General features: G+C 39.0%; 1 protein-coding gene and 1 long non-coding RNA gene across 6 annotated transcripts in view; one reads left to right on the top strand and one right to left on the bottom strand.

The window, feature by feature from the left end:
* DCAF5 (DDB1 and CUL4 associated factor 5) overlaps window positions 1-15,424 on the top strand; it is a 102,135-nt gene that overhangs the window by 65,240 nt on the left and 21,471 nt on the right. For all 5 annotated transcript variants that reach the window (XM_012438185.3, XM_012438184.3, XM_012438187.3 and 2 more), the window contains exon 7: window positions 11,998-12,064. In XM_012438185.3, coding sequence (XP_012293608.2) covers window positions 11,998-12,064 — 67 coding nt within the window. The remainder of the gene's footprint in view (window positions 1-11,997; window positions 12,065-15,424) is intronic.
* LOC135274251 (uncharacterized) lies at window positions 11,901-13,196 on the bottom strand. The gene is made up of 3 exons (XR_010342071.1): window positions 13,112-13,196; window positions 12,691-12,773; window positions 11,901-12,183 (listed from the first exon to the last, which is right to left on the bottom strand). It is a non-coding gene; the product is annotated as an uncharacterized LOC135274251 (long non-coding RNA).

The following is a 15,424-nucleotide window of genomic DNA, read 5'->3' as shown; positions in this document are numbered from 1 at the left end:
ACCGTGGTTTCCCATCCTTATCATTGTTGACATTTTGGCTAGATAGTTCTTTGTTGTGTGGGGCTGTTCTATGCATTATAAGATGATTAGCAGTATCCCTAGGCCTCTCCCTACTAGATGCCAGTAGTACCAACCTAAGTTATCCACCAAACAACCAAAAATGTCTCCAGACATTGTCCCCTGGGGGAAAAATTGCCCCTGATTGAGAACCTGTGATCTGGATTACAATTACCCATTTTGCTCAGACGTACTGGGGCAGGTATTGTCATGGGCAGAGTCACAGAAGGTATTTTGTGATAGTCCTAGGTATATACATAAAAGATATCATTGTTTCTGCCTTTTAGTTTATATATAATTATATAAGTATTGAATGGCTTTTGATTTTCTCTATTTAGATTTGACTAATTTATTATTTGTGACTTTTGTCCTATGGGAAGAGTTTATGTGTATTTCATTCTCTCTGACAGACAAGACGACTTTTTGGTTGGGGTAAGTGTTTTTTCTTGAAAGAGGATGCAAAGTCATTGAATCTAACTTTGAATCAGTTAACAGAGTGAAAGTCTTAAAAGTCTGTTCATATTCCCGAAATAGTTAGAGGTATATAACTTAGGGAATAGGAAATACAGAGATTTATGTTTGGCTTTTTGTTGACTCCTTAGGACTAAGAAATGTAGCTAATTCATCATTGTCTGGTCTCCAAATCCTGGCACACAGTGAGAACACAATGAAAATTTGTTGAAGTAAATCTTGAGTCTTTGGTCAATGTGTGGTATTTAGATTTGTGGGCCTAAGTCTTCTGTAACTGTAAATCAGGATTGATAAGTATCATTTTTCCAGTTCAACTTCCAGGGACCTTTAGGAGGATGAATTAAATAATGGATTTATAGTGAAACTAATCTACTGAACTTGCAGTTTTTTTTAAGTGTTGCACAAGAGGTCAGACTTAGTGTCCCAGTCCTAGAACATGTCTTAAAAGTGATTTATAGGCTCTGACTTTGCACACTCAGGGATAAGGCAGTAGTTGTCACAGTTACAGTATGACCTGCAGGACTGACATGTATATTCTTGGACGAGTCTAGATAGAATCTTTTTTTCTGCTTTCAGTTTCCAAAGCCTGCCTTTTCCTTATATTGGGCTTTATATTTGACCTCATTCCTGTATGCTCTGAGAACACCCACTGCCTGAGGCTCTGTGTTCTGGAACTCTTCATTTAGTCATAGGCTGGGTAACCATCCCAGACAGGAATCTGAGAATTTCCATAATAGGAATGAACATGGATAAGAAAAGCAGTAAGAGATCCTATTTATCTGAGACAGTCACCTGGCTTTTAACTATGAGATTTTTCAGTCTGCACAGATGGACCCAAATATTGTTCGGAGTACCTGTCTTTCTTTGTAAACTATCCTAGGTTCAGTAGGTAATTCATTAGCCTCAAAATAAAATTAACATTTCAAGAAATTGGACTTGGGGAATAAAGTGTGAAACATCTGAGCTTCCTTTGTGTCTCCCTCATGCTCATAGCCACCACTGTAGATGAATTCTAATTACAGAGCTGTTAGAGATAATTTTGTACAAACCTTTTCTTTTACAGATGAGTAAACTGAATCTCAGAGTGGTCACAAGTCACAACACATACAAGGCTAGAACCCAGAGTTTTGGGCTCTCAGTAGAGACCTTTTTTTCACTGTACGAATGATCACAACTTGTTGTGGACAGGAGCAAGATTGGCAGCAAAAATAAGCGGATTGGCTGGGCATAAACATTAAGAGTGGCGGGGACTGTGGAGAGCCCACATCCCATCTAAATGGGTCAGCTTCTACACAGCTTTAGCCCATTGTTGCCAGGGCCTCTGATTTTTTTTCAAGAGAAGACAGAAATAAAGTTTTTTATGTGAAGCCTCTTGGTTTTAAAATATCACAACAAATTCATACTTTATTGTATGTATAAAACACATGTGTATACCCTACCTATTCTGCTTTAGATCCACCAGTTTGAAACCTCTGTGCTTCATTCAGCAAGATGTTTTTTCTCATGTTTAGTGCCATGATCTGTCACTAACTCGTGGGTGAGTGGAGACAAGTTCCTTTTTCCTGCTTCCTACTGAAGACTTCCCAACGTCCTGTCTTTTCCCCCACTCTATCTTTTAAAATAAGAAAGCATATATTTACTGAGCATTTACTGTGTGCCTGATGCTGTGGTGGATACCTTCACATAACATTGCCAGATGGTACCCTCTTTGAGGTTTGCACTCAAAGCCCTATATATAATCTGTCTTCCCCCTTTTGGCTACAAATACATAGTTTGTTTAATTATTCAAGTTTCATAACTTCTAGCATCAGATCAGGTGACAGAAGTGACATCAGGTTGACTGAGTATCAACAGAAGCAATTAGCACTAACTAAAGGCTTACACTTTTTTTTTTTTGGTGGGGGGCGGGGTTGAAGCAAGCCTACCTTCTAGTCTTGCAATATAGTAGGGACTCTTGCAGTAAAACAGCATTCCTTTCCTTGAAGGCTGCCTGAGCCCAAAGGTTCTTCTTGCTTTCACTTCCTACTTGGATTTTTGCTTTGTTTTCTCCCTGAAGTCTGACTGGGTACATTCTGTCTTCTAAGCTTCACACTCTTCTCTACAAACTCAGTGAGCCAGTCTCTTAATAGGGTTAAAAAAGAATGCCAGTGTTCTACCTGCTGACTTTTCTGGCATGCACGTATAAGACGGCACTTGGCTTTTGTTCCTTCTCTTTCACAATTCCTTAAATGGCTCTTGTCCTAGATTGTGAGTCCAGTAGAATGGTTCAGGCTTCTGGGAAGTAAGTCTTTCAAGCTAGCAGGGATGTGTGCCTGGAAATGGACAGTCTGATCATTTAAAGTATTTTTTGCTTTAGTCTCATTTGATGCCTGGCCTAATAGTCCCCTACATCTTGCTGAAAGTAAGATGTATATGAAAGGAGAAAGTATAATAAGATTTTCTTGAAAAGGCTGAGCCCTGGAGTACCTGAGCACTGAGATCTCTTATACTGGTCTTTTGAACTTGATAGATGGCAAGGCCCCAAAAATTGTGATCATGAAATCATCCTGTCCCATCCCTTGGAGGAAAGAGCTGACTTGCACCCTATGAATCCAACAAAATGGCCTTGAATAAATGGCCTGCCTCAGACATTACATCATCACTCAACCTCTCTGTGTTGATATTATATGGGTATAGCCAAGGTGTGGAATGCACCAGTAAGTACTCTCTAGGCTAGAGAAGTGCCCTCTAAAGTTAGAACTTTGCTTTTTCTTTTTTTAATAACCCCATGTACCCCTGATTAAGCCCACTTTGGGACCTGGCATGCCATACGTTCTCCTTTATCTGAGATAAAGATGTACTTTAATGAGGGAAATTCAACCCTTAGTTTCCATCCTTTGACTTGTTTTGTGATTTTAGACTACTGGTTTTTTTTCATCTCCTTACCATTTATATCTTATATATTTTTAGCCCTTTAACTTCTAAAGCACTTTCATATCCACTATTATATTTTTTTGTCAATGTTGTTTGTTTGTTCTGAGACAGAGTCTCACTTTGTCACCCAGGCTGGATTGCAGTGGCGCGATTTCAGCTCACTGCAACCTCTGCCTCCCAGGTTCAAGCAATTCTTGTGCCTCAGCCTCCAGAGTAGCTGGAATTTCAGGTGCGCGCCACCACACCCAGCTAATTTTTTGTGTTTTTAGTAGAGATGAAGTTTCGCCATGTTGGCCAGGCTGATCTTGAACTCCTGACCTCAAGTGATCCACCCGCCTCAGCCTCCCAAAGTGCTGGGATTATAGGCATGAACCACTATGCCTGGCTCACTATTATATCTGGATACTCCCAGCAACCTTTGGGTGCAGCTGGACAGGTTTCACCCTCATGTGAAACTGAGGCTGATAGTAGTCTTAAATGGCAGATTGAATTGTTAGTAAAACCAGGACTAGACCCAGTCTCTTGTTTATGGTTGTACCCTCTTGTTCATAGGCATGCTGCCCCCTGTGTTATAGAGATCAAGCAGTGATATGGGCTGGTGAGGAAGAGCTGAACACAGAATGTTGTAGCAGAGGAATTCCTTGCATGTCTTGTTTAGGGAGTGAATGTTTTAGGAGACTTTTTTTGAGGAAGAGGGCAGACTTCCTGTTTTATAAAGAGAAGATAGAGGGAATATAACGTTATTAAATCAGCCATTTATAACTCTTCTGGAAACCTGGATCTTTTTGAAAGTCTAAAAGCTATAAACAGTCATCTCAGAAAAATGTACACATCTATATGTTTTGCATATAATAATAAAATGTTTGTGGAACTCTTGAAACTTAAAGGCTCAGTAATATCAATCCTGGATTAAGATTTTACCTTTGGATTATGTTGTCTTTTAGTCTGTTTACTGATGCAATTTTAGAACTTAGAAGCTTAAAAGGTTTTGGAGTATGTGTAGGCCTGCTAGATATGGTCTAGTTTATAATCGTTCAGCTGTAAAGGAACACAAGGTGACCTGGATTCTTTTTAGGAACAAGTGGAATTGATGTAATCTGGTGACAGGACATGACAGTTCTTTAATGCATGGCTCCTGGCTAAGAGTCTGGGACCCACTAGGAAATCCCTGGTAGATGTCAACGAAGGGGAACAGAATATAACCTGTCTCATCCTCCTTAGAGATTTTATTTTTAGTATAAGAGCTTTGCCTCTTTTTGAGGTATCTTAAGCTTTGGAGACAAAAGAAAACGGTATTACTTCCTCAGAATGCTGGGACACCTTTGCTTGAATGAAGAGTATAAATACTCATATATGGACTGAAGTGAGTGCTGCCATCTCCTCACTCCCCAGTCCTCACATAAAAAACTGACACCCTTGGAGGGGATAATGGTTAATGGCCCCTCATCTTGCTCAGGTTTCCAAAAAGGTTTGCCAAATAAGACTCAGCTGGCCACTTTGCTTTAAGCAGCTGGTGGTAATTTACAGCATTTTTTCCCCTTTTCTACTGATTGTTACTGGCTGCTTTTATGGAATATTCATTTATTAATAGAATTTTTTCTGTACAGAACCCATAAAGGTTGGTTATTTTAATAAACTGAAGGATTTCAGAAGCCTTATGGAGCTGAAATGGCAATGGCTCAAAGAAGCAAGAATAATGTAACTTCACATGCAAAAGTAGTGTTTATCTTATGGGTAATGCATATTTGTACGCTTTTACTGGGAGGCAATGAAATTTCTCTTACCACAAATAAAACAAATCTATGGCTTTGCCGGTTTCCAAAGAAAATTTGCTCTGATTGCTTTGGGTGGTATTTGTGGCAAGCACTGGTTATAAGGATGGTATTTCTGTCAAGCACTGGTTGTAAATGGTATGATCAAAGGTGTATTATATGCCATTTAGCAAGCCTTTTTCTGGAAATAGTCATCTAGAGAGCATATCACAAAGTTTTCAATCACATTGTTTTTCCCCTTCTGACAGAGGTCAGGGGAAAATAAGAGCTGTGTTTGATTTAAATTTAAATAGCAGTCTTTCTGCTGTTACTGATCCAGGCTAGAGAGCCATCTGGTTTTTCTGTCCTGGTCAATACAGCTAATTAGACAGTCATGCCATTTACTAGAGAATAATTAATCAATTACTATGGAAAGAACCTTTGGAGAGAGCTGGGTAAGTTGATCAGTACTCATTGAATAGTAACTGATTGATAATGTTTCCTTCTTCATCAACAGATGTTGGAGAATATCAAATGCTGTGTAAGCACGCAACACACACACACACACACATGCAACATTTTCTATAAAGGTCAATAGATTGACAGAGGACATTTGGGCCAGTAAGACAGTGACAGGTACCAGTCAGTAATCTTTTTCAATGTTGTTCTTGGTGGTGGTCATGTTGGTGGTTCCTTCTTGAAATCTATTGAGAGGGAATTGTTGATCTCTTCCTATGCTTGAGCAAGTTAGTATCTCCATACTGACAGTGGATTGGATGAAACCCCACATGCACTGGACTCAGGTTAACTCTACTTAAAATATCTAGAATTAGTAAACATTCAGATCAGTAAATAGTTTTCCGTCTTGGACCACAGAATGGATGAACTTTCTGAGCCGGGAGACTCACAGCAAGGTGACTCAGAGTGTGGCCAACTTTTAATCTTTGTGGCCAGCTGGGAGGGATTATGGATAATGTGTATCCACACAACAACTCATGTTCATTTAGCATTGGTATTTCCCACCTTACCCACAAAACCAAACAAAAATTAAATATATCTTCCACTCTGATCTCATTGTAGTTTATGGATCTCCTACCTCCCCCTCAGCTCAGGGTGTTTTGGGAAATGGGGACTTTATTGCCTAGATAATGAAGTATCTAAAACATTCTTTCTTCCTTTTGGAGCCCCACCCCGTTCTTCTCAGTAGAATATAAGATAAAAGGCTCTGCGAAGTGAGTTGTTTCATTTTTTTCTCACTTTTTTTCTTATATTCTTATAAATCTTATTTATTTTTTCCTCTTACATTTGTTATTGCTTTTTTTTTTAGCACAAAAGCAGAACATGAAGTGAATTTTTAATTTGTGGTTTACCCATCAATATTTAGAATGAGGTAAAAAAAAAAAATAAAACTTAGAGAAGGCAATGAATTCTTCATGTTCATGTCCCCATTTGGCCACAAACTTCATACCACCTTACTTAGTTTTTGCCTTCTAAAGTTGAATAGTAATTTTTAGTTTTTTTTCACAGTAGTGTATTAAATGTGAATGTTGGTTGTGAAGTCATACATCATAAAAGGGAATAAAAATATGAAACATAGGAATTTTGGGTAACCAATTTTTCTATTATGTTTCTATAGCTTGCCTATTCATATAGGAGTATCTGCTGCTGAGCCTTTCTGTTATCTAGGCCAGAAGCACTTTACTCCAAGTCAGCTTCAGACCCCAAACACCAGATTTCCTGGGTGAGAATGAGCAGGTACTGTTTGAAATTAGATCATTAAGGTAAAAAAGAAAAGACAGAGAGAAAAACCTATGCCTCCAATTTTACCACTGAGGTGAAGTTCAGTTTTCTGATTAATTGAATTAATTACTGTGTTTCTTACGTTGTAATATAATGAAGTACTTTGGGTTTATTTCTTTAGGTAGTGAAACAGTGCCATTGTCACTGTTTGGTCTTTGTTTTCTTCCTTATTTTTCTGTGTATCCCACAGCACATATTTGTGAGATGGCGCACCTAGACCTGCAGTGCCCTGGTGAGCCTCTTTAGCACTAACCATCAGCAGGGCCGCACTCGGTGGCCCCAACCAGCCCGAGTCCAGGAGGGGATGACCCTTTCAACATAGCTTTAGAAGAGAGGAATCTTTCCAGGTGCTCTTATGATAGTAAATGTATCTCTGTACTCAGCTCACTTGAAATTATTTTTATTTCTGCAAAGCTTAAAAAAGATAAAAGAGCTCTTAATGGCTACCTTATATTTTAAATAGCTAGAACTCTGTCTGCTCTCCTGAAATACTCTTCTCCCAGATATCCACATAATTTGCTCCCTCATTTCCTTCAGGACTCTATTCAAAATACCATTTTATCAAAGAGGCCTCTGTGACCACCCTCTGTAAAACAAAAACTAACACCCCAACCCCCAGCACTCCCTATATGCCCTTACCTGCTGTTTAAATTTTCTCTATAACACTTGTCACCACTGGACACATTATATGTATATATTTTTATGTTTAACTTTTTTTGTTCTTTCTGCTCTCTACCCACATTATATATGTGTATAATATTTTCCTCCTCCTGTCCAATAGAATGTAAGCTTCATGAGGACAGGGACAGAATCTCTTTTGATCAACTCTGCCTTCCCTTTCCTGGAACAATGCCCAACACAGATTGGACATTCAATAAATATTTGTTTAATGAATAAAGAAATGACCTCACTTTTATTTCTGTCCTTCACAGTCAGCAGTACCCCAGGCAGCCAACTTTTAATGCTAGAAGGCATCCAGCAGACAACTGTGAAATGCCATAATGAATTCCACAGGACAGTTTTGTGATTCCAGAGTGTGAGAACACTTAAATGCCCTCACTAGATGGCAGCGAGGCAAGATGCCCTCCCTGAAAATCATCCCAAGTTGTTATTTTGTGGTGGGTGGAAGAACAGTTCCAAGAGGAAGAGAGGTCAGGAGTTGCCTTTATCCCCAAGAGAAAGCCTGTACATTCTATGCATTTTCTGCATATTTTCAGAGCTGTCATATTAAACCCAACAGGCCTTAACTCTGGGAGAGTTTTCTTCCTTCTAAAGCAGTCTTCTGAGTCAGCATTCTGTCTGGGAATCTCGTTTTCCCTTCTCATGGCTTTGCCCTAGGGTATAGCTAAACAAATAGGAAAGCACTGATGCGTCACGATGAAATAGTAAAACCCCTGATAAGCCCACTGGGCTCACTCTTTTTAAATTTTTTTGTTTGTATATTTTGCAGTGGTATTAGGGGCAGGGTAGCAGGAATTCCACATGAAGTTCATAGTGGTGCCTACCTGTAGTCCCAGCTGCTTGGGATGCTGAAGCATGAGAATCGCTTGAATCAGGGAGGTGGAGGTTGCAGTGAGCTGAGATTGTACTACTGTACTCCAGCCTGGGCAACAGAGAGAAACTCTGTCTCAAAAAAAAAAAAAGTGTACATTTTAGTAGTATTAAATACATACATTTACATTGTTGTGTAACCATCACCACCATCCATCTCTAGAACTTCTTCATCTCAAACTGAAACACTGTGCCCACTAAACACCAACTTCCCATTTTCCCTCCCACTAGGCCCTGGCAACCACCATTCTACTTTGTGTCTGAATTTTCATGACTACTCTAGTAGCATCATATAGTATTTGTCCTTTTGCGACTGGCTTATTTCAGTTAGCATGATGTGATATCGTCAGAGTTGATCCATGTTATGTCATGTGTCAGAATTTGCTTCCTTGTTAAGGCTGATGTTGATAGAAACATGGGGGATTGATTCCACCTCTTGGCCATTGTAAACAGTGCTGTTATGAACATAGGCTGCAAGTATCTCTAATCCTGTTTTCAGTACTTTTGAGTATATACCCAGAATTGGAATTGCTGGATCATATGATAGTTCTATCTTTAATTTTTTGAGAAACTATTTTCTGGGTCTTTGTTTTTGATAGTAACCATTCTAATGGGCATGAGGTGGTATCTCATTGTTTTGATTTGCATTTCCCTAATGATCAGTGGTGTTGAACATCTTTTGATGTGCCTATTGGCCATTTGTATATGGCCATGTTATACTTCTTAGGAGAAATGTCTATTTAAGTTCTTTGCCCATTTTTTAAATTATGTTTTTTGTTGTTATTATTTAAATTAAAGTTTAACAAGATTAGTCTTATGAGTGTCCTTGTCTTAAGCATGTTTGTGGAGTGACTTATCAAATCACTTGGGCTGGCAGCTTAGAGACTTTTGAGGTCTAATTCAGCTTCCACCATTCCTTCACAGAGTAATCATAGAATCTTAGAATTAAATGAGCCTCACAGAGCCATCAGTCCAGTTCTCTTATTTTGCAGATAAAGAAACTGAGCCCACTGCTTTTTCCACTGTGCCCTGGGAAGATTACCTAGCCCCTATGGATAGCATTTAAACTTACCTCCCTTTACCTTTTTTCTCATGTTCTCTCAAGTGTTTGAAGGCTAGGAAATTGATTTTAAGTGGTTGCACAGTATTTAGTAATTTATGTTAGGCAGGAGGTTGTGGGTATATCAGACTTACACTTTTTGGGGATTGTTTGATGTCATTTTCAAGTATGATGTCTTTAGAAAACTCTAGGCCTGGCCAGGTGCTGTAGCCTATGCTTATAATCCCAACACATTGGGAAGCTGAGGCAGGAGGATCACTCGAGCCCAAATTTGTGACCAGCCTGGGCAATGAAAGTGAGGCCTCTGTCTCTACAAAAAAATTAGCTCTGTGGTGGTGCCCGCCTGTAGTCCCAGCTACTTGGGAGGCTAAGGCAAGGTGATCACTTGAGCAAGAGAGCGAGACTCTGTCTCATAAATAAATAAATAAATAAATAGGCTGGGTGGTGTAGTGCATGCCTGTAATCCATTTACTCGGGAGGCTAAGGCGGGAGGATCACTTGAGCCCAGGAGCCGGGAGGTCAAGACTGCAATAAGCCATGATCATGCCACTGTACTCTAGCATGGGCAAAACAGCAAGACCCTGTCACATACACACACACAAAAGGAAAACAGTAGGCCTTTCTTTTCAGGGAAATGAGCAGATGGGGACAAAAGGCAGGAAGAAGTAATGCTGACCTCAACTCAAAGTAAAACACTTATGTTAATCTTTGGAAATAGATGAACTCTCAGAATTACTCTCTGGTTACTATTAGATAATGTTAGAAAATGCTTTTATGAGTTCAAATTAGAGTAGGTCTGGCACAGTGTCCTGTCTTTTAGAGATCAAGCAGTTTGGAGCTGCCACATAAAAGACCATTGCTTATGCCCAGACACTAATTCATGGCTATGTTGGTGATAGCTTCCTGCTCAAAGATATAAGCTGGCAGTAGGGAAGTTCAGGATACTTGGCCTTGCATAAAAGATCTCTGGGAAGCTCCTAGATTTTACATTCTGCATTAAAAAAATTTGTTTAATTGTGGTAAAATATACATAACATGAGATTTACCATTTTAACCATTTAAAAACACATGATTCAGTGGCATTAAGTACAATCACATTGCTATGTAGCCATCACCACTATCTGTCTTCAGAACTTCATCATCATCCCATACTGAAACTCTACTCACTAAACACTAACTCTTCATTCTCCCTCCTCCCAGCCCCTGGCAACCACTTTCTGTTTCTGTGAATTTCATTACTTTAAGTGCCTCATATAATGGAGTCATACAGTATCTGTCTGTTTCTGCCTTATTTAAGATAATATCATGGTTTATTCATGTTGTAGCACGTGTCAGAATTTTCTTCCTTTAAAAGGCTGAATAATATTCCATTGTGTATATTACCACATTTTGTTTATTCATTCATCTGTCAGTAGATTATTGGGTTGTTTCCACCTTTCGGCTATTGTGAATAATGCTGCTATGAAAATGGATATACAGATACCTGTTAGAGTCCTGCTTTTAATTCTTGGATATTTACCTAGGATTGTAATTCCTGCATCATATGGTAGTTCTGTGTGTAACTTGTTGAGTAACTGCCATACTCCTTTCCACAGTAGCTGCACTGTTATTCATTCCCACCAGCAATGCACAAGGGTTCCCACTTTCTCCACATCCTTGCCAGTACTTGTCATTTTTTTATAATAGTCATCCTAATGGGTGTGAAATAGTATTTCCTTATGGTTTCAATTTGCATTTTTCTTATTATTAGTAATGTTGAACATCTTTTCATGTACTTATTAGCCATTTGTATATTTCTTTAGAGAACTGTCAAATTTGCCCCTTTTTGAATTGGATCATTTTGTTGTTGTTGTTGTTGCTGCTGGGTTTTAGCTAACAAACCTTTTGATATGCAGATATTTTTAAGAGGATGTTTGCTGTGTGGTTCCTTATATGCCTATTTATCTTGTTTATTTAAAAGAAATCTCTGTACAGATAGATATATTAGAAATCAATATGTTTAGCCTGGTCGTGGTGGCTCACACCTGTGATCCTAGCACTTTGGGAGACCAAGGCAGGCGGATCATCTGAGGTCAGGAGTTTGAGACCAGCCTGGCCAACATGGTCAAACTCCATTCCTACTGAAAAATACAAAAAATTAGCTGGGCATGGTGGCATGTGCCTGTAGTCCCAGTAGTCCCATCTACTCAGGAGGTTAAGGCAGGAGAATCACTTGAGCCCAGGAGTCAAAGGTTGCAGTGAGCTGAGGTTACACCACTGCATTCCAGTCTGGACGACAGAGCAAGACTCTCTCAAAACAAACAATATGTTTATTATTATATTAAATATTGTATTTATTATTATAGATTATAATATATAATGTTATATATATGTACACGTATTTTGTTCCAACAGTATATCCTTTCAGGCTCTGATGACTTCAACCTGTACATGTGGAGAATTCCTGCAGATCCAGAAGCAGGTGAGTATATCTTTTGCTTGAATGTACTGCTATTGCTGGCTCTGTTGACCTTTGGCATGCTGTGCCCTGAGGGGATGGATCTTTAGCAGTAGAGGACAGCATTTCTCTTCTAACATAAGCTGTGACCAAAGGAAATTTAAAAATAAAAATTAGAAACCAGATTAAACTGTATCCCTCAGACATAGCTTATCTGACATAAACGATGCCTAGATTTTTTTTCCTCCTAAGAGACTTTCTTCAGACTTCATAGAACTCCTTTATGTTCTTTATTTCCAGTCTCCTCCTATTTCACACCTGGAATATTTTTGTCTTGCTTTTACACACTTTGCTTTTATTATCCATCTCCATATTCTTGCTTATTACTTTACAAACAGTTGGTAGGGCTGTTTCTTTCCTTTGTCCTCCCTGGTCATGTTAACTAAAGGGAGGCTTTCTCTGTTGATGGACAGGTATGTTCCCTGGGGCTTTGTTGACCCAGGACATCAAAGAAATTAGTAAGAAATATTTCTACATTTGCTCTAGTTGTATTCTGAAAAAAGACTGCAGCTTTCCATAAATTTGTATTTAAGCCACCTGATCTTTCAAACAGTGTGGATCATACATACCTTTTTATTCTTTTTACTTACTGTTTGTTTTTCCTTAGGATGGTTTGTTTCTTAATCTTCCTCATTCTCGATAATAGTATCTTCATGTGCTCAATGCATGTTACCTAATGGTAGAAAAATGTCTGTTTTTAATACTCAGACAGCTCAATAAAGCCGTCTGTTCCAGGTGATAACGTGACATTAAGCTGGAAAATGGCCTTTAGGAAAATTAGAGGACTATGCCAAGTATGTTACACAAAATGTGTCTACAGTAGTGCTCAGAGTTTAGGGAAGTTTTTGGTTGTTGCTGAATTAACAATATTCTTGCCAAACATTTGCTTTTCAAAACCTGTTGAGGCCCACTTTCGGCATAATGAACATTTGCTGTGGTCTAGTTACTAAACAAGTTACAAAAAGGCTTTTCCCCTTCTAGAATTTAGAAAGCATGAGTGAAACACCTTACCTTTGAAGCACAACCAAATGGAACAGCAGCAGTCTACCTGAACAGAAAGTGATGTTGTAGCCCTTGAGGTAGTTGTGGATGCAAGTCTCCCAGCCCTGTAAATTGTAGCTTGATTAGTTGAGAAGTAATCTTTGGGTTTAATTTTATCGTTTACCTCATCTTGAAAAGCTTTTAATTATTAAGTTAATATGACTTTAAAAATAGAAAGTGGATAATCCTCCTTCTCCCCAAGACTGTTCTCCAGAAGGTTTGAATAGAGAGAATAGGAAAGAATTAGCAACAGTATCGTAGGTTTTTTTTTTTTCTCCCTGTTGCTTTCTTTTTTTTTTTTGTAAGAGACAGGGTCTCATTCTCTTGTCCAGGCTAGAGTGGAGTGGCATGAGCTTGGTTCACTGTAGCTTCAAACGCTGGGCTCAAGTGGTTGTCCCACGTTGGCCTCCCAAAGTGCTGGGATTATAGGCATGAGCCACTGTGCCCAGCCCCCTGCTGTTTTCTTTACTGATTTACGATATGGACCATCTAGTCTGCCAGAGCTGCAGTAACAGAGTATCACAGACTGGGTGGCTTAAACAACAGAAATTAATTTTCTCACTGTTCTGGAGGCTAGAAGTCCAAGATTAATGTGCTGGCAGATTTGGTTTCTCTCAACGTCTCTCTCCTTGGCCACCTTCTCACTGTTCTCTGTGCACATGCATCCCTAGTGTCCCTTTCCCTTCTTATAAGGAAGTTCTCTTGTCACCTACTAGATGTTCTCCAGAGATAGTACCCCTAAGTTTATTTAGTAGTTCCTAAAAAAATTATGTCAGTTCCTCTGCCGTACTGATTTTCTCTGCTGAATTTGTGCTACCTCGGTTTATGGATTAACTGAATACATCTAGCAGATTTAGTCTGACCAGGCCAGATAAAAATCTTTGGCTGCTTTACATCCAGCGTCACATAAGGTTTTTTTAGAGGCCACAGAACCCATGCTCTATTAATACTTTCCACATGGGTTGTGGTTGGTTCTGCATCCCTCTCCTTTACTTGGTACTTGGGCTTCTTAGTGCACAAGGACAGGACTTTATGACTCTCCTTGTTGTTGGATTCACTAACTGTAATTGAGGGTTTGTTTTCTCTGTGTCACTCTTCAGCATTACATCATCAATCACTGTTTAAGTCTGTCCCTTCGATCATCATCTTACTCTATATGTAACTAAAGTAACTTTTTAGATTATTTTTAGCAAGTCTTGTTTAATTCGGGGATTCAGCCTTTCTGCCACTATTCTGACAGATCCCATACACATTTTTTTTCTTTTCTATCTCTTTTTTTTAAAGTCAGGGTCTCGCTATGTTGCCCAGGCTGGAGGGCAGTGGCTATTCACAGGCACAATTATGGCATACTACATACAGCCTTGAGCTCCTAGGCTTAAGTGATCCTCCTGCCTGAGCCTCCCAGGTATCTGGGACTATAAATATGCATCACTGTGCCTGGCCTCTTTTATTTTTTCTTATTCATGAATCTTCTGTTTTTCATTCTATTCTTCCTTCTTGTTTTTTTATTACCTCTACTGTTTTTGTAATTAAGTACTTCTTTTTGTCAAAGCAATAAGCTATATAATTTTTAAATCAAATAATATTAAAAAGCTTATTTTTTAAAAGCACAACAGTCCCTTTCTCTACCTCTGCCTATAACATGCTCGTAATATTTTTTGATTTTCAGTATTAGACATTCTCTGTTGACTTTCTACTACTGAAATCAGTCAGCTTCCCAAAAGAGGAATCTTCATTCTCCTCTCTGGAGAGTATTTGCCTGATAATTAAACTATGGCTCTAAGAGACAAATAGGGAAATAGGGCTGTGGGTCTTAGAGATCTATATGAAGATTTTTGTTTAATCCCGTCCCCAGCTATGCCTTGTGTCCCCATTGTAAAACTTCTTTGGGTCAGTGTCAACTGGCAACCCCTAGACCTCTACTTACGTGGAGAAAAGATGGTTTTCTGGCCATGTGGACTCAGGGTAAGAGTATTAACCATGCTTTATATATGGTTTCAACTCCTCCTGTTTTCAGCCCTGCTCTTCAACCTGGCTTCAGGAATACTTGGTACCTGTCCTTTTTATATGTAATACCTCAATTTTTGAATGTTGGCAATTAATGCATAGTTATAAAAAAATATTTAGCAAGGTTCAGCAAGCCGAACAAGATATCTGTGGGCTGTTTGTATCCCTTGAGTTCTAACTCTGAATGCTTAGATGAGAAAAATCTTCTCAGGAAACTCTTAATCCAACCTAATGTCTCTTTGACTTAAATAATCACGGACCGAGGATAAGTGCGTA

The sequence above is a fragment of the Aotus nancymaae genome, unplaced genomic scaffold, assembly GCF_030222135.1.
Source record: "Aotus nancymaae isolate 86718 unplaced genomic scaffold, 86718_ANA_hifiasm-v0.15.2.pri h1tg000011l, whole genome shotgun sequence".
NCBI lineage: Eukaryota > Metazoa > Chordata > Mammalia > Primates > Aotidae > Aotus > Aotus nancymaae.
The sequence above is the reverse complement of the archived record's forward strand: the minus strand, read 5'-3'. Positions and strand labels throughout refer to the sequence as shown.